This window comes from Tympanuchus pallidicinctus, unplaced genomic scaffold (genome assembly GCF_026119805.1).
Source record: "Tympanuchus pallidicinctus isolate F22 unplaced genomic scaffold, pur_lepc_1.0 scaffold6, whole genome shotgun sequence".
Lineage (NCBI taxonomy): Eukaryota > Metazoa > Chordata > Aves > Galliformes > Phasianidae > Tympanuchus > Tympanuchus pallidicinctus.
Window position 1 is genome coordinate 12943763 of NW_026294780.1, and position 18416 is coordinate 12962178.

General features: G+C 45.7%; 1 protein-coding gene and 1 long non-coding RNA gene across 5 annotated transcripts in view; one reads left to right on the forward strand and one right to left on the reverse strand.

The window, feature by feature from the left end:
- The window catches only part of LOC128071750 (uncharacterized), a 370870-nt gene that overhangs the window by 323948 nt on the left and 28506 nt on the right, over nt 1-18416 (reverse strand). The window lies entirely within an intron of this gene.
- LIMS1 (LIM zinc finger domain containing 1) overlaps nt 1-18416 on the forward strand; it is a 66445-nt gene that overhangs the window by 16685 nt on the left and 31344 nt on the right. The window contains exon 1 of one of the 4 annotated variants that reach the window (XM_052664767.1): nt 17837-18067. The exons of 2 other annotated variants lie outside the window; for them this stretch is intronic. In XM_052664767.1, the coding sequence (XP_052520727.1) occupies nt 17961-18067 (107 nt within the window). In that variant the 5' untranslated portion in view covers nt 17837-17960. Of the gene's footprint in view, nt 1-17836; nt 18068-18416 lie in introns of those variants that run through there. One more of the 4 variants, XM_052664768.1, reaches the window with a different exon arrangement.

Genomic DNA, 18416 nt, shown 5'->3' on the forward strand with positions numbered 1-18416 from the left:
TTTCATTATAGACCACTGCTGCAGCATAGGTAAGCCTGCTCTTTTTCCTCCTTATTTGCTACCTGATGATGGCTCTGCTAAAATCAGCCCTCTGCAAATGCAGCCTTGCCCCAGCTTGCAGGTGCTGGCTAACGTAATTAATCCCACAGCTAATTCGGCTGAATCCCACCCCTTCTCCAGCAGATGTGTCCTAATAGCACGGGTCTGACTAAAGGAAAAATAAGTGTGTTTCCAGCCTGTCCACTCATTGCAATTACTTTCAATGCGTTCACGTGACTTCTTTTTCTTTCTTTTTTTTTTCCCCTTTGAATGGAGGATGGCGGTTTCCCAGCTTAGACAAAAGCCCGTATCGGCCTTTTTCCTTCCCTAAACAAGCGAAGCGTGCGGGTTGCGGCGCCCGGCCCAGGAGCGCTGCTGGAGGAAGCGCTGTAGGCGGAGGGGCTGCAGCCGGGTGCCCACGGAAAAGCCGCGGGGCGGGAAGGCGGTAGCTGGAGCGCGGGCTCCCGGAGCGCGGGCCCGGCGGGGCTGTGCAGGGCGGGAGCGGTTGTCCCCGCCCGGCCGCGCCTCGGAGTTCGAATTCCAATGCCCGCTCCTTCGCTGTTTGAAAAATGCTGCTCAAAAAAAAAAATAATAAAAAAATTCTTAGGGTGGTTTAAGAAATGAATGTGCCGGATGTCCCCTGCCCAGCTGTGTGCCTGCCCAGTGCTTTGAGAGCCGCGTTGTGAATAGCAGCCCTGCTGGCAGCCAAGCTGCGAACTCAGCGGAGGTCGGACCTTATCGCTAAATGAGTGCTTTGCTCCCATGTCCAAGCCTTGCAGCCCATCCCCCTCTCTCGAGTTCAGCTGGTGTGAATTTTTCCTTTCTTTAACTCATGCTGGAGTTTTGACCCAGGCGTGGTGCTGCCCCTGCTCTAAGTTCCCAGGCTGCAAGCTGAGCCCCACAGCATTTCCCAGGCTTACAGGAGGGCTTGGGGAAAATTAATTTAAGAACCGTGAGATGCTCAAACATGAGAGTCGGGACTGCGCTATTAGAGAGAAACGGACAGTGGAGGATGTGATGCACAGTGTCATAGAATCGTTAAGGTTAAAAAAGACTTCTAAGATCATCTAGGCCAGCCATCAGCCCATCCTCACCATACCATCTACCACATCCCTCAGTGCCACACCTGTATGTTTATGAACACCTCCAGGGACAGTCACTCCACCGCCTCCCTGGGCAGCCTCTGCCACTGCATCACCACTCCTTCTGAGAAGACATTTTTCTTAATATCCAACCTGAATCTCTCCTGTTACAACTTAAGGCCATTCCTTCTCATTTTATTGCTAGCTACCTGAGAGAAAAGGCCAACCTCCCACCTTGCCACAGCCTCCTTTCAGGGATTTGTAGATATGATGTGATGCAACATATCCCACATTCCCAGATGCTGGTTTTCAAAAAGTAAATGCCTTTTCTATCATGAGACAGTGAGCAGGAGTCAAGGACTCCAACAATGCTGCCAGTATCTAAACTGACCTTGAAACCTCATCTCTATCAGATACAAGCAAATCCTCAAGAGGAATGTTCTTACTGTCAGTCACTGGCACTGAAACAGCACAGGTTCACCAGCACCTAGAGCACTTGGAGACAGGCACCCAGACCCTGTGGGCAGTGCTTGGAGGAAGTCTGGCAGCACAGGAGGTGGAGGTGACTCAGCGCACAATAACATACATAAAGTCAGCAGTCATCAGGAGAATGTGATTCTGCCTTAAAACCCCTCTTCTTCCTACCTAAAATAATAAAAAGCAAACAAAAAAGCTGGCAGAAGAATACAATTCTGAGGTTGCAGTGCATTTAAAATTCCACAGGTTGAAAAAAAGAAAAAAAAAAATTGTTTTTGTTAAAGAATGGAGTAATAGCATAGCCTGTCCTCTCTCTGCCCTGGTTTGCTGTAATGAGTCCAAATGTTTTCAGGAGAAGAAAATCAAATGGTAGTGGCAGCTTAGAAAGTTTTCATATAGCTACTGGCATGTTAAATAAACTCAGTTGTCAGAGCTTTAAAATGTGTGGACTATGTGTACTGTATTTCTGCAAGCTGGCACTCTTAGTGTTTCCCAGTAGTAACTGAACCAAAGCTTCGCACTTGTGGAGTCCAGCGCAAGACTTTAATGGTAAACAATTGCTGACAAGATTTTTGGTTTTGAGGTGTCTTCTGAGGAATACCCTTTTGCTTCCATGCAGTCGTGCCTCACTTTTTTTTGGCTTGTAATCCTGCACCTTCCACCTGCACTGCTGTAAAAGCACTGGTCCATAAAATAAGTTCCTGGATAAGCCACTCACTGAGGTGATGGGCAAGGTCTGGAAATCAGCCTGGGCAATGGAGCTGGACAGGATGCTGGTATGATTGCTGCAGGTGTATGACTTCAGAGCTGCTGGCCTGAAGGAGTTCCTGAGAGTTAAGGCACTGAAATGCAAGATGGACCTGCTGGTTAGATTGGGCTGGCCTGTGGAGGGAAATTGTTCAGGCAGCCATGACCTTCAGAAAGCATGTTGCTTGTATTTCCAGTTGGTTAGAAAGCTTGCAGAACACAAATCCTTATATGTCTTTGCACTCTTCATTTTCTCATCTTCCTAAATAGGGTGGGGAAAGGCCAGGAGCGGAAGGCAACGGAGTGGGTGAGGTGGAAGAGTAAGCACGGAAAAATTCTCTATTACACACATGGAAGCAATTTGTGTTCTTCATATACAAATGCCCCAAACCATATGTAGCAAAAAAAGTTCAGGGCAGTTTTACATTGATACAGATTTTTATTCAAAAGTTGAGACTCAGCAAAGTACTTCACAGTCTAGGGAGAGGTTATATGGGGGAACGCTTGAAATTTTAAAGAGTGACTCACTGTATTTCCCCTCCGAAAAAATAAGCCATTTCACTGAGCTCATCTTCGCTGTTCTGATATGTAATAACTTGTTTGTCTCACTGCTGCTGCCTAAATCTATCCCTGTAGTCTTTTTGTTAAATGTAAACTTGTAAATGATTTTTTTTTATAATACTGCAGTCAAAAAATAACCCAGAAGATTTTACCTGCAAGGATTCCCACAGACAGCTGAATTACAGCATTATCTGTACAGTTCCTTAATCTAGGCATGGAGCAAATTCCACTTGCAAGGAACCCAGGATTTGCAGTCAGCAGGTGTTCTGACTTGTCATCTTTTCCCCATGCAGGTATTCATGTCCCAGTTCTCTCTGCTGTTCTGTAGTGAGGAACAGCACTGTAGATCCTCCCAAGTGCTGGGGCCAGAGAGTTCAGGAGTAAAGTGTTTATAGGTAATGTTAGGCAGGCTGTGCCTCTTGGATGCTCTGTAAGAGCCATGTCTTCAGTGTTATCTCATTGCCCCGTCCAAGGCATGCTGGAGACAGGGCAGCCTGTTGACACTGTTGTAGGATTCAGTTTTGCAGCATGAGAATCACTCTGCAGCCTGCTTCTGTGCTTCCAGCTTCACACATCTGGCAGTGAATGCAGCCTGGACTGGGATAAAATGTGTAAATTAGTCCTAAAAAGAGATCTGTCTTCTGCTCTTTCCTTGCCATTGTACAGACTTAACTTTCCATTTTAGGTTAGATTTTGTTTACTTTCCCCTGGCTGCCATTGTTACTTCTTAATCCTTAACAGTGAAGTGCAACAATAGTGTTGAGAAAAAATGCTTTTTTCAACATTAACATGCAACAGTGTGATACAGCTTCTGTAGTATTTTGGCTTAATAATATGGCTATGTGCCAGCAGCAGCACAGACCCCGCAGTAATGCTCATTAATGATGCTTCCTTAGAGCCCGTGTAAGAGGTCCCAGAGGGTGAGCAGAAGAGTGAATGTGTGAATGTGGTATTTATATTTGAAAAAGGTGGCAAAACTAGACTACTGGAGAATTAAAGTCCAGTCAGCCTAACTTCGCTAGCAGAGTATGGCTATAGTTAATACTTGGTGTACAACTACTAAGAGAATAGTGAAGTATTTAAAGAGAAGCGTGTATTTCTAAGAGGTGTTTTCAAAGCAGTCAGTATTCCAACTCCGACAGGTGAGCATGGATAACAAGGAATGGGAAAGAATGAATAGGGTGTATCTACTGCTGTTGGCTTGGACAAAATTCCACAAGCAAACAGGAGAGAGGTGTTCCAGAGCCACTGTGGTTAACTGTTGGACCACAAGCCCTGCGCCTTCTCCTGCCCCTTTGCATCCACCACCCTCTCCTGCCACTGTTTTTTTGCTTCCATTTGCAGAAGCACTGCTGCAACCAACTCATCTTCCTCATCTCCTCCTTGAAAGATTTATCAGTTTGGACTGTGTGCTGGGTCTCACTGGTGCCAGCTGTATTTCACAGGAAAGCACTTTTCAGGTTGGAAATGCTTGCTTGGATTAAATTGCCAGTTATGTGGCTGCTAGGAAAAAAAAAAAGAAGAAGAAAAAAAGTGTTTGGGTGGGAATTGTTGTTATGGTATGGTCACAGACGTGGACCTTCCTGACATCACCTTGCAGGAATTCCTCCTTTCCCATGTGCAGACAATAATTTGATCAGCGATCTGGGTGCAGGAGACGGAAGTCAGCTTGTGAAGCTCGCAGGTATTCTTGCCTTGGAAGGGTTAGCAGCAGCCTTAGAGGGCACAGGAGAAGGATCCAGAATGGTCTTGGCAAGCTGGAGAAAGGGGTCCATAATGAAGAGGCTGAAATTTCACAAAGAGAAGTGCTGAGTGAAGCACTCAAGAAGGAGAATTCAAATGGCTGTGGCATATCAAAAAGAGATCTGGAATATGCGTTGAATGCTTGACATTATGATGTGCTTGCACAGAAAATCAGTCTTATTTTGGAAATGTTGTGTGTAAAATACAAAGGAGAGTTGACCTAGATTTTTTTTTGAAAGGGTTGTGTATTCATCACTGGGACAGCCTGAGAGCAGTTCTGCCAGAGGAGGGTAACAGAGCGTCCTTGTTAAAGCCCAAAGGCAATTGAAAAGGACTAGTGAAAGCACAGCTAGCTGGTGCACACTGCTGTGCTGAAATCTAGGGACAGTGATGCTTCCACAAGTGGCTTATCTGTTTTAATGCATCTGCAGACCCTGACAGTGAATTAGGAGGAATATGATAGCCTAATCCGGGAATTAGAATTGCTCTCCCCACTGAACAGCATGTTCTCCTATGGCTCATCCCCCAGAAATGAGATGGTGAAGTCAGCAGGGGCAAAATGGAGACCCTGATGTGTCTCTGATACACGTGTCACTTTAAGAAGGATCTCTTTTCCTTTCTGGCCATGAGGATGCTGGCTTTAGGGGCTGGTTGATGCAGCCCTTGGCTTTGTAAATGAAGTTTTAACAGTAAGCAGGAGCAGGGAAGGATTAAAAGTGGGCAGCTAGGTGAACATAAATGACTTCAGGGATTCAGAAAGTATCTGGTGTGTTGCATTTGTTGGTTCTGGCGTAAAATCTGTTGTTTCACTCTCTTGCTCAACAAATGAAGCACTGCTTCCACTTCTTCCAGGAGCACATTGGTGGAAGGGTCCAGCCCTCTGCTGTTATTGCTGTGCTTGTTAGAGAAGAGGAAGTTTTTGACAGCTCCCAGCACCGAATACTTCCTCTGATCAGCTGTTTCTGGTGCAGCAACAGCATTTTTTCAGAAGCTGCGTTAAATATTGCAGGGCTCAGCAGGAGAGAAACGGGTGTCTGTCCTCTCATCATTTGAGAGCAAACAATGTTTGACTGGCAGTATTTGAACAGCTGCAGTTTTGGCTTCTTGTCCACATCCAGGTGAGGCTGGTCTTGAGACCCCGCTTTGATTTGAAGGAATTCACCACCATCCTTTGGTTACAAGCAGACTTGAGACACGGAGTTAGTCCTTGAACGGCAGCTTTGACTGCACTGACAGATCGGAGTGCGAGGGAAACCGCGGGGGGCCCCGTTTGTGGCTGTTAGTCCAGCTGTGCCTTCAGGACGTGTCACGGTATGAAGGAGGGCAGCCCACGGCACTGCGTGGCTCTCCGGCTCCACCTGCGGGGCCGCGCCGGCATCGCCCGCAAACCCCAGCGGCTGCTGCGTGCCGGACAGGGGTGCAGGACGGGGCTCGGGGAGGTGCTTGAAAGGTGCCTTAAATGGGAATCGGTTCGGGCAAAGCAAAAGCAGGCAGGAAGCCGTGGGAGGGTTCGGTGAGAAGCAAGGGAGGGAAGTGTCAAGTAGTTGTCAGGTTCTTTTGTGGTTCTCAGCACCGCAGCGGAGTGTGAGGACAGTTCCGAGAGTTGTCTTGGCTCACGGGTTCTAATTACCTCGTGTTTGGCTGCAGCTCACGTTCAGGTGGCTGCTGAGATGTATGAAAGCTGCTCTCCACTGGCAAGGGGAAGCACATCATAGGTTCTGATTAACAGGGAAAGATGATTGCGAGCCTTGAGAGGACTAGGATCAGAAGGACGTGAACAAGAGCACAATACTGATTTTATGAAGTTCTGCTCAATTCTGGCATCCCCACAGCCTCTGTGGCTTACAGCTGCCCTCAGCCTTCCACAGCTGCTGGAGTTACCTCCCACCACCACTTTGGCAGGAGGGGACAGACATGCCAGGATGTTGTGGGAACCTCCCACTTCTGTTGAAATCATAGACTGGTTTGGGTTGGAAGGGTCCTCACAGCCCATCCAGCTACAACCCCTGCCATGGGCAGGGCTGCCCCCCACCAGCTGAGGCTGCCCAGAGCCCCATCCAACCTGGCCTTGAGCGCCTCCAGAGATGTGGCACCACAGCTTCTCTGGGCAGCTGTGCCAGTGCCTCACTGTCCTTTGAGTAAAGAATTTCCTCCTAGCATCTAACCTAAACCTGTCTTCTTTTAGGGCAGTTCTCCCTTGTTCTGCCCTATCAGGCATTATAAAAAGTCTGTCTCCCTTCTGTTAATAAGCTCCCCTCAAGTACTGAAAAGCAATCAGATCTTCCCAGAGATTTTTTTTTTCTGTAGGCTGAACAAGCCCAACTCCCTCAACCTTTCTTCGTAGGATAGATGCTCCAGAAATACAGATGCTTCCTGCGCGCTCCTCCTTCCGTCCCTTGTACTGAGAGTGGCATGTATCCTACACTCTACCTCAGCTGAATTCACTAACCCATTCACCCCAAAACCTATCCTGTTCTGCTGAGCTGCTTCAGCAGGAGGTGGTTACAGGAGGGTGCTGCTCCTTGAGGCCAGAGCTGGCAGAGAGGGGAAGGAGGAGTGCAGTAATGGGGAAGGAAGAACAAGGGAACCTAAGAAGAGGAACAGTGCCCCATCAGTGGTATAGAGTGGCTAGATTTGCTCAGTCATCTCATGTCTACACCCTCAGCAAATTGGGACAACTGAGGCATGGAGACGTGCTTCCTTCTGCTTGTTTCGCCCAGGGAGTGGTGATCTGAGGGTGACAGGGCAGGCAGCTGCAGGGTGTGACTGTCTGGCTTCTACGCCAGCCCCAGCACTGCAGGCACTTCCAAGACATCCTCATGGGGAGATGCCCAAACTGCCCGAGGCAGGGAGAAGGACACAGACCTGTCCCAGAGCAGCTGTGGGGACCTGTCCCCATCTGTGTGCTGCTGTTAGAGTGATGTTAACCCCAGTTGTGCAGGTTCAGTCATACAGCATTGACTACGGCTGTTCTTGCGGCCCCTTTGCTTCAGAGAGAACAAAACTGAAAAACAGACTTTACTCAGTCCGAATTCCTTAATAAGTGACTCAAACTTGTTTTAAAAAGTGTTTATTTAAAAGTCAACACGCATTTTCCTAGTTCCTTTTTAATGATGCTTGGCATCTTCCTCTTAAGTCATGCGGCTTTTGCAGTCATCATGAATCAACTCACTCTCCTCAGCTTCCTATGAAAACGCATATGAGCAATGTATGAAATAATATGCATTGCAGTGGTGAGGCCTCTCTTTCATTCTGTAATGCAGCTGTTTCATGGTGATTTTCTTCATCCTCGATAACAACCTTGACATTCGCCATGCTTCTTTTGAGAGACAAAGCTGTAGCTTGTCCTTTCTTCTGGCTTAGCAGCTGTCTACTGATAAATTTAATACAACTCTGCTGTTTTTGTGCTTGAAGGGCCTTCACCGGAAGAGATAAGAAGTTTATATGAGGAAGCACTGTGTGGTGGTATAGGAAACAGCAGCTTGGAAAGATAACTTATATTGTTAATTTGCCCAGAGAAAAGGGTTAGTGATAAAGTGAAGTGGCCTAAAGACAGAAATAGAAGGAAAGAAAGGCAGGGTGCGGGGAGACATAGTGAAGGGAAAGCAAATGTACTGCTGGTGTGGAATAGCATTATTTGATGCATGCGTTCAAAACATTTAAGAAAAGGTTAATGAGATAAATGCATTTTCTGACAAAAATCTTGCAAGAAGGAATTAAACACTGTGCAACAGACTTCAGAGATGCACTGAATATTGCAGATAAATATACTGAAGTGTTCTGAGTACATCTCTGAAGGCGATCAAGGCCAGGCTTGATGGGTTCTTGGGCAGTCTGATCTAGTGGTTGGCAATCCTGCCCCTGGTGAGGGAACTGGAACTACGTGATATTTGGAGCCCTTCCAATGCAAGCCATTCTGTGATTTTATGATTCTGTGATAAGTACAGTTTAAAATATCCAAATGGAAATTATTTCTGCATTACCTTTAGCGCCACTGTCAAATGCTTGCAGAAATGCTGGGTCTCAAAGCAGCACGTCACTTTCTCCATTAAATGCTCTTGTAAAAATAGGGCTGCCCTGCTCAGTTTCACTGCTTTGGAGCACCAAGGGCACGCAGTCATGTTTTCCCATGATATATTTTCTTATAAGTTCAGTTTTCTAAAACAAACTAAAGGGGACAGCAATGCTAGTGGTTCTGTCCGTAAACACACAAACTGATAAATACTTTTCTGAATGATCAAGGAAAGAACAGCAATTTTCTTGAATTCCTTTATGAATGTCTTGTAACCTCTATTGTTAATGAGTGGTTAAATAGCGTTAGGACAGTTAGATATTTGTGAATAGAAAATACAAAGCCTTTATAATTGTTCTGCTTACTCTGTCCAGTGCAAATGGAAGAAAGCTACCTTTAGGCAGGTTGCACAACATGTGAGAACTGCATCTTCATAATTTGTTCTCTGTAAGCTGTTCCAGGCCACAAGCCACTTAATGAAGAGCGTGTGGGGAGAATACTGGCAGGTAGATCTGCTCCTGCATGTTTCCTAGAGCTGTGCTGCTGTGTGAACCGAGCTTGGAAGTTCTGCACAGCTGTGTGACCTCTGTGGTGGCTGTGGCCTTGTGAGCCTTCCCTTTACTCAGCTCTGGCCTTCTGCTTCTTTGCTTTAGCAGGAGGTTGGACTATATGACCCCAGAGGCCCCTTCAACCACTGTGATTCTGTGTGATGTTGCTGCTTTAGCCTGTAAAGGATTGCATGGGGCCTTTGAAATGGTGTCAACAAATTCAGATTTCTTTAGGGAAACTGAATTGGCCCTATGTGCACACTGTGCACACTCCAGCAGTGCAGCTCAGCTCCTGTTCAGCCATGTGGGTTAATCTCACTAATCTGCTCTAAGAGGAGCTGATTGTTTTCTATTCCCAGTTAGGCTGTGCCCGGTGCCAAAGCTGGCAGAGAAGGGCAGCGGTCTTCCAAGAGGTGGAGAACGAAGCTGGATCAGAAAAGAAGAAAATCAAAGGGTTTTCCTCATTTCTAAGCAGGTGTGGGAGTGAGGAGAGAGGGGCTTCTCCTTCCATTTGACATTAGTGAGGTTTTGCTGCTGGCTAGGTTAAGTGTACTGCTGCTTACCTGTGAAGCCAGGAGTTGCTCTTCCTAGCTGAGGACATAAGACACTCATGTTCTTTGAGATTTCAAGGTTTATGCACAGTGTTGTTGCCTGTTTCTTTGCCTTTTGATCCCTGAATGAGGACACCCTTGGCGATAAGCACGCACTGGACACATGGGCCCTTTCCAAAACCTTATGCTGGAATCATCCGCAGTTCAGCCTGTAAGCATGAGGTAATCCACCTAAGAACTGCTGGTGTCAGCATGAAAGAACTAAAAACAAAGTTATACCTCAGGAGATGACTGAAGTCCCTGGGATAGCAGGATGTGTGTAAGGTAAGAACATCTGAATGGTCCCAAGAAGTGGATCTACAGCTGCTGGCTGTTCTCTCTGCAGGTTTTGGTAGTTTTGAACTTCTGTCATTTTTAAAAATACAGGTGATATAATTAAAGCTGTATTCCTCCTTCTGGGGAGAGGATTTGCATCTTTCTCTCGTGGTGGTTTTGGAATGGACAATTTGTGTGATGGATTTCGTGGAGCTGAAACTGGGAATTTTGTTTGGCGTATTTATTTTCTTCTTCACTGTGTGAACTTTTTACAGAGTGAAAGAAGGAAGTGGTTGGCTAAGTCACTTTTTTTTTTTTTTTCTTTTTCCCTTTATCACAACTACCAGTAATAACCAGGGGAAAACATGCAAACAGTGAGTATACAGTGTAAAGCTATATAAGGGAGAAGGCTGCTTACTGTGAGCCTGCTGTCAGCGAGGCTACACCCTGTCTGTAAGTGTTCACCCGCTTGTGTTTCTGTCTGTCTCTGCTTGCTGCTTGAATGCAAGCCAAAAGTTTGGCGACATGTTGTGTGGTCTTTTAGTTACTTGCAGGGAAAATCTCATGAGCAGGGGCCACGCACAGAACAGTGATATATGCAGTTAGGAAGAGGATGAGTGATAATCTATCCTGCTGGGTTGTATCACTGCTAAAAGCAAACAGCACCGATACAGAGCTGTAATGGAACCCTTCATTGCTCTTGAAATGTGTGGAGGTGTCCCTGTGTTCTCGGTACTCTTTCAGCTGCTGCTCATCTGGAGGGTTTTTAGGGAAGGCATTTTGTACTCACCCATGCTCACAGAAGAGAAGATTCAGGGTTGGTTTGCGGGTGCACCCCACTGCTCACAGCTTTGGGCAACTTCACTGTTACAATGTGTTTTGGAAAGACCACCACAGAGTGACTAAAAGCGTGCAACACTCAAAGTGTGATTTTGTGGGAGGAAGGGATCAGTCCCAGCTGGTGCAGAAGTTGTCTCCTCTGGTGCGATTTGAGTCCTTTCTTTATGTTCAAATTCAGTTGTTCTGCCAGAGAAGCAAACCTCCTCAGCTGGGGCATCAGTGCTTTTTTGGCATATTTGCTCTTGAATAGGAGTCCTAGGTATGTTTGTCGTATGCTTTCAAATGTTCTGAAAAATCTGTATGAGGTTGTATTTTTTCTTTTCTCTGCTGAATCCAAAAATAACGTTTTTAGCGTTAAAGAGTGAGTGTTTCCAGTTTACATTATTCATAATTTTTAGGATGAGTTCTGTTTCTTTTGTACTGTGAACTTCTTTTCCTGTATGGAGTTTTTTTTGCAGGGATGCAGAGTATAGATGCTAATAACTATGAAATCAAAAAGTGTCTCTCTGTGTGTATATCTATATATACACTAAGATTTTTTGAGTGACTGAAAATTGCACCATACCTATATTTCTTATGTTTTCACATGTGTTCAGTTGTGTTTTCCTAGACACAAGCTATGTCTTACGTTCCTATATTGCATAGGAATATCCTATATTCTTATACTGTAAAAGAGTATATTAGTTTTTACTTTTGAAATCATTAACCTCTGGCCTCTTAAAGGTGAGAAGTTTGGTACATTACTAAGTGATAACCTCTAACAACCACTGCTTTCTACCTTCTTTGGAAATGCTGGTCAGAGCAGAAGACCTCTTTTTATGTGTTATTTTGACAGGCTGAGGGAACTGGGCTTGTTCAGCCTGGAGAAGAGAAGGCTGCGGGGTGACCTCATTGCAGCCTTTCAGTACCTAAAGGGAGCCTACAAACAGAAGGGGAATCAACTCTTTGAAAGGGTAGATAACAGCAGGACAAGGGGAAATGGTTTGAAGTTGAGGGAGGGAAGATTTAGTTTGGATGTCAGGGGGAAGTTCTTTACAGAGAGAGCGGTGAGGGGCTGGAACAGGCTGCCCAGAGAGGCTGTGGATGCCCCGTCCCTGGAGGTGTTCAAGGCCAGATTGGATGGGGCCCTGTGCAGCCTGGTCTAGTATTAAATGGGGAGGTTGGTGGCCCTGCCTGTGGCAGGGGGGTTGGAGATTCATGATCCTTGAGGTCTCTTCCAACCCAAGCCATTCTATGATTCTATGATCATTTCTAGTGCTATTCAGAGCTTTCTCCATGCTGCCTTTGCCCCTCTTCCTTTGTAATGCAGAAAAAAGAAAGTTTCAAATCTTCACGGAAGCTGAAACTTGCAAGTTGATTCAAGGAGTTGCTCTCCAGGCTGCATTCTTCACTTTCCATCCACTTTATGGTTCTACTTTCTTCTTTCCACTTTCCTCTTTTCTTCTTCCCTCTTCTTGAGCCTCCGCTCAGGCTTTCATAGCATGTACCTGGGGACTTTTCATTGTTTAGGAAGCCAGCTGCCTTATGGGAGCTTTAACCCCATTTTCTGGGATGTTTTATCCCATTACAATGCATAAGATATTCTGTATATATCTATAGTGGTAAAATGCAAGTGGAAGACAACTTCCTTAAAAATAACGCTCCTCAGGTTATCCTCATGCATCATAAAGAAACAAAGCAGCTAAATCTAAAAAGTTTATTTCTTATTGGATTTGAAAATCTCTTTTGGGAAGAGGCTTTTAATGGCAAGACAGTAAAACCTCTCAAGAAATGCAGATTGGGAATTGCTTGTGTGCCTTACCTGTATTTTCCCAGGTGTCCCAGGCTTTTAAAAGCAGTTAAAATTCTGAATGTGCTGGCTTTATACCCTCAGCTCCCCATTTGTTTGGGGTTTTTTTTTAACATGTTTATCCCATGGAGTTCAGTGACAATGTTAGTAATCCTATCTGTCTTAACAGTTCAACTGCTTTCCACCTTGATTATCACTCTTCATAATAGGCTTATTTACAAATAGCAAGGAGATCCGGTTTGTGCTGTGTCATATTTTCTTCTTTGCATGCCTGCTCATGCAGTGGTCACCAACTGATACAACTCTAGTAATAATACTAACCCACATTTTCAGCTGCTGGTCTGTCAGTCCTTTCACTTCTCAGCTTGGCTGCTGACTGAATTACTGAAGCACGTTTTGATCCCTATGCAGCTCTTCCTGGATGCAGAGAGGAATAATGGAACTGAGCAGTAAGGCAGCATTTTCCCAGCAGAGGGAGGTGTTGTAAAGCTCATCCTCAAGCTGGATTCTGCTTGCCGGAGACAGATGTGTGCTTTACAGCTGCATTTTATGCATTCGTTGGGCAGAAGGTCGTGGGGTGCAGAGTCTGGAGGAGGCAGCCAAAAGAACTTGGTTTGTGTCCAGATCAACTGAAGATTTTTTCCCACGCTCGCTCTTATATTTTTATATTATTATTCTTGAAATAACATTTGGTGAAAGCTCGATGGCGAGGTGCTGTTGGTATGGCCGGAGCAGGGGCAAGGAGAGCTGCCCATCCTCACCACAGCACCCATGGGTGGCCACCTCACCGGTCCACTGCCCCCTCAAATCCCAAAGTGCTTTGTTGGATTGAGTGAGCCCCTGCTTGTGTGGGTGTTGAGTGCATCACCAAGCAGCTTTTTGCTTTACTTTTTTATGGCAAGGAAGTAGTAGTAGTTTAAAAAGACAGCAGCTACTGGCAAATGGCAGCTCTTGCACTTTTTGACTGTGTAATGGATGTAAATCCAAGTAGGGCTTTGCAGTGGATGAAGTGCCCCACACTTAGTGCAATCCACACATTAAATATGCGTACGTCAGGCTTGATTGATTGCTAAGTGGAGCAGGGTAAGAAACATCTGAGCAGATGTTGGAGTCCCATTAGACACAAGGAAGGAAGCATGTAATTAGGCAATTATTTAGCTCCTTGAATCAACAGTTTAGGCTCCCACAAAGCTTTGAAATTTTCTTTTCAAGGTTCAAGCGCTTAGATCTGTGGCTTGATTTCTCTCTGCTCGTTTCCTTTTATCTTTATCTTCTCCAGCGCTGGCCCAAGGCATGGGGCAGGATTCTTTGGCACCCAGAGCCATATGCTATATGGACAGCAAACCAGGAGCACAGCTGCTTCTCGTGTCAGTGGGAAGGCTCTCCAAGGAAAAGCATGGAAAAGCGAGCAGTTATTGTTTGTTTGTTTTTGTAATTTTATTTTTAATCTGGACTTTCAAGAGTGTTTTCCTTCCAGACCTTGTGAGAAACAGCTGAAAACCAACACTTTGGATGCATCCCTCTTGAGAAACTCATCCCAGTGATAAGCTGGGTCAGCAATGGGGGATGGAGAAACAATGTGGGTGGAGAAATCTGCACTCCTTTCCGCCCCCACTGCTGCCACCTTTTAACTGTGTGTGCTTTGGAGGCATTTGTATACTCTCCTTGCAATGCTCTTTGGATTTCTTTTTTTTGACCTTTTGTGCTGCCCTGTAAACAGCTTTTCCTATCGCTTCGAAAATCTTCAAACTAAATTTGATTGAAATTGGGTGGTCTGTTCAAAGTTAAAAATGCAAGGATGTGCCACTGGAGTGGAAAATAAAGATCAGTAACATTGATAAAGGCTTCCCTGTGTGGAAGGAGAATGCTGAAACCTTGTCTTCCCTACTTTCTGTAGTTAATGTGCATTCTCTACACATAAGAACTCATCAAGTAATGTGCTGAATTAGAAATATTTGGTGTTTTGGGGTTTTGTTATTATTATTATTACTATATCTACATCATGGGCTTTAGTGTCATGAATTATCCTTCTCAGCACGGTGAAATATAACCAGTCTTAACTTGTCTTAAATGATTTTAAAATTGCAAAGTTCTTCTGAATACCCACAAAACAGTAGTATTTCCCCAGCATTTTGAGCACTTTTCTAAACACTTGCAAGGAATAGCAGTTGCAAAACACTTTTCAGGTGCAAGATATCAGTGACATTCAGATGTGACATATCAAGATAAATGCTTTGTAGGGATTAAGTGAAAACTCAAGCATGACCCTTTTACCACATAATATGGGATGGATGAAGGACTGCGTCGTTTCTGTTTAGGTTTTGTCTTTTGCTGCTTAGACACAGGTGAATATTTCCCTTTAACAAAACACTGAGAGTATGGTTTTCATCACGACCTCATTGGGGCCTTCCAATACTTGAAGGGAGCATGTGAACAGGAGGGGGAATGGCTGTTTATGAGGGTGGACAGTGATAGAACAAGGGGGAATGGTATTAAGCTGGGACAGGGGAGGTTTAGGTTAGATGTTAGGAGGAAGTTTTTCACACAGAGGGCGGTGACACACTGGAACAGGTTGCCCAAGGAGGCTGTGGATGCCCCATCCCTGGAGGCATTCAAGGCCAGGCTGGATGTGGCTCTGGGCAGCCTGGTCTGGTGGTTGGTGACCCTGCACATAGCAGGGGGTTGAAACCAGATGATCACTGTGGTCCTTTTCAACCCAGGCCATTCTATGATTCTATGATTATGAACCAGAGGGTAAGCAGAACTTTTTCTTTGGAGGAAGGAGGAAGGCTGGTTGCTTGAGCAAAGAAGCATGCACTGAAATTTGAAGGATGAATCTTCAAAGTACAGAACATAAAAGGAGGCAATGTATTGTTGGTAGCAAGAGGAGCGGTGGTAACTTGGCCTGTCCTCAAAAATTCCCTGGAATGTGAAAGATCCAAGTAGCCCCCTCCTATGCAGGAGGAATGTAAGAATGTAATCTCTTAGAATAGAATTATAAACAGAAGGTAGAGGCTGGAAGGCTGGAGAAGGAAGGGGGGCAGTAGGCACTTGCCTGGGGAATTCTTCCTGCAGAGCTGTCTCCAGCTGTGTTGCTTTCGGGAAATGTTTCAGCAAGTTAGTGGGCAAAAGGCATTTGCATTCTCCAACACCTCGCTGGAAACCATCTTTACAATGTGTATTTGAAATGGAACTTTGCATTTGAGCAACTTCAGACTTGAAGCCTCCTTTCCCATGAGGATTGCTGCGGGATCCCACAGGGCAGAAAAGGAGTCCCACTGGGATTTCTTCCTAATAGATAGATAGCTTGTCTGTGATCTTCTCCTCTTGTCTCCAGGAAGAAAGTCTTTTCTAAATCAGCTTACACCCCCACTGAGGTGTGCTGTAGAAGCCAGCAAAAAATGCATGCTGCAGAGTTTGTTGACAGCCAGCTCTGTTTTAAAAAACAACCATCTTGCCTTGCTTTAGATTGGAGTGGATTCGATCCCCGGTGGCTTTGTAAAGAGCAATTCTGTTAATTTTTGATGGGTTTATCTCATAATACAAAAGCACACGTTTTAGATTGTTACTGTTTAAAATTAATTGTTTGAACAAAGAGGTATCATTGCTACGCTGGTACTTGAACAAAACCTGTTGATAATGATTAGAGGTCGCTGTGCTGTGGGCGTCTGCCACCTCCATCCTGAGCCCATCACAGCTTTCACATTGCATCAACCCACTGACTGACTGCAGGGAGCAGTCATTTAGCTGAGCTCATCCTATTGTGCACTGAGAAATGATTTGAAGCACTTTGTTTGAATCTGGAATGCAGCGTGTTTAGGCAGATATTGCGACCGGTCTCTCTCATTTTTCTGAGGACAGGAGTATGGCTGTGGAGCTCTTGTTGACATTTCAATGTGTGCAGCCTTTAAACGTCATATAAATCACTCTGAATCTCTCCAACCATCATCTGTTTGGCATGTTATGGGATTCCACAGTAATTTCTCTTTTTCCATCTTGCAGTATTTTAGATTATATTTTGATGACACTCTGGGCTGAAGCACATTCATAATATTATACAGAATTACTGTGCTTCTGTTCTGCCTGGAAATCTTGACATAACTGATAATGAGGGACTTACTCATTAGTACATATTTTAGACTTCCCTCTGTGACAGGGATTACAATAATGCTCTCTTCTATGTATTCCACTACTTGAACAATAATCTCTGAAATTCACACCAAATAGATCGTTTCCTTTCCTAGACCAAGTGTTAGGTTTCTCTGCTTTTATTAAATGTGAATTCTTTAAAAAAACAAAACAACAACAACAAAAAACCAATAAAAAACAACAAAAAAAAGCCTCAACCCTTTGCATCACAGAAGTGAGAACCGTGAATTCAGGGTTTGTTTGTGCTGTGAATAAAATCAGAGCAGCGTGAATGTTTTGTCAGTAGCAGTGAGGTTTTTTTCAAAAGACTTTCCAGTTCAAATGAAGACTTCCATTACTAATTGAGAAGAGACACACAGCTTGCAAATATCTGCTGGCCACCTTCCTGTCCCACAGGAAACCTTCAGCAGTTTCATTCCTGCTTTGCAACCAACGCAGGGACGCTCCATCACTGCAGAATGTGACAAAAGACAGGGGGTTGTGTTCTGGTAGCTGAGAGTAGGGGGGGGTAAAGGTCATTTTCTGACCAGCGCAGTGTCACTGTGCTTCCAGAAGAGTATTTCAGTGCTGATTTCTGAAGTTACCTTGCTGCTGTTTGCTGAATGAATCTCTGTATGAGAGTGTGCTTATGTGCTTGAGTAGCTCCGCATTTTTATAGTGCTTGTAAGTTTCTTTGTGTCATAAATTACAGCGGGGAAGAGTTCCTAGCTCCTGGGGCCCCATGGATTTTCTTTTTTCGCCCCTTTTTTGCTCGATGCTGCCTGGGCTGTGCCATTGGCACCGCACACGCCGGAGCTCTCATGTCGCAACGTGAGCAAAGCAGCGGGGCACCGGGCAGCCTGTGGCGGCCATCCCCGAGGTGTGATCGAGCGATAAAGGAAACGTGGTGCCCTGCAGGAGGGTGTGTACCTATGAGGAACAGGAAGCCAGAGGCGGCTGCCTGCCTGCCTGCCTGCAGAGGTTCGCGGCTCCGGCAGCGCAGGTGTGCAGACGCGGAGCCTCTTCTCTCCGGGCGTCTTGGCAAGCAGGCTCATCTGGAGGGGAGGAAGACAACCCAAAGCCAAAACACCCCCCCCCCAACAACACAAAAGCTCTAGCTAGAGAAATATGACAGCCCTGCAGCTGAAGGAGCTGTCACAGTCAGGTCTGTACAGGAGGAGACGGGATCGCCCGGATAGCGTGGGGCTGCCTGTGTCGCAGGAGGAGAAGCTGAGGTGAGTGCGGAACCAGGGGCAGGGCCGGGGCTGCCAGCAGGCGCAATGCTGGCACGACTACACTGCACGTGTGCAGTCCTGAAGCACAGGAGGACGTAGCAAGAAGGATATAGGAAGCATGCAGGGACCATGTGGCAACGTGACTGCCTTCTGCGTGTGGCATGGGTAGCTGCCAGCTGATGGTGGCACCTCTGCCTCCTCTTTGCCAAGCCAGCAGCTTGCCACAGCCTTGCAGCTTTGCTGATTTAGGATTGTTTTTTTTTGCCATCCAAAGCAAGATCAGTCGAGCCCCCCAGGCCAGGGATGGAATACTAGGGAAAGTCAGGCTGTCCCCCAGGTCACAGAGGTG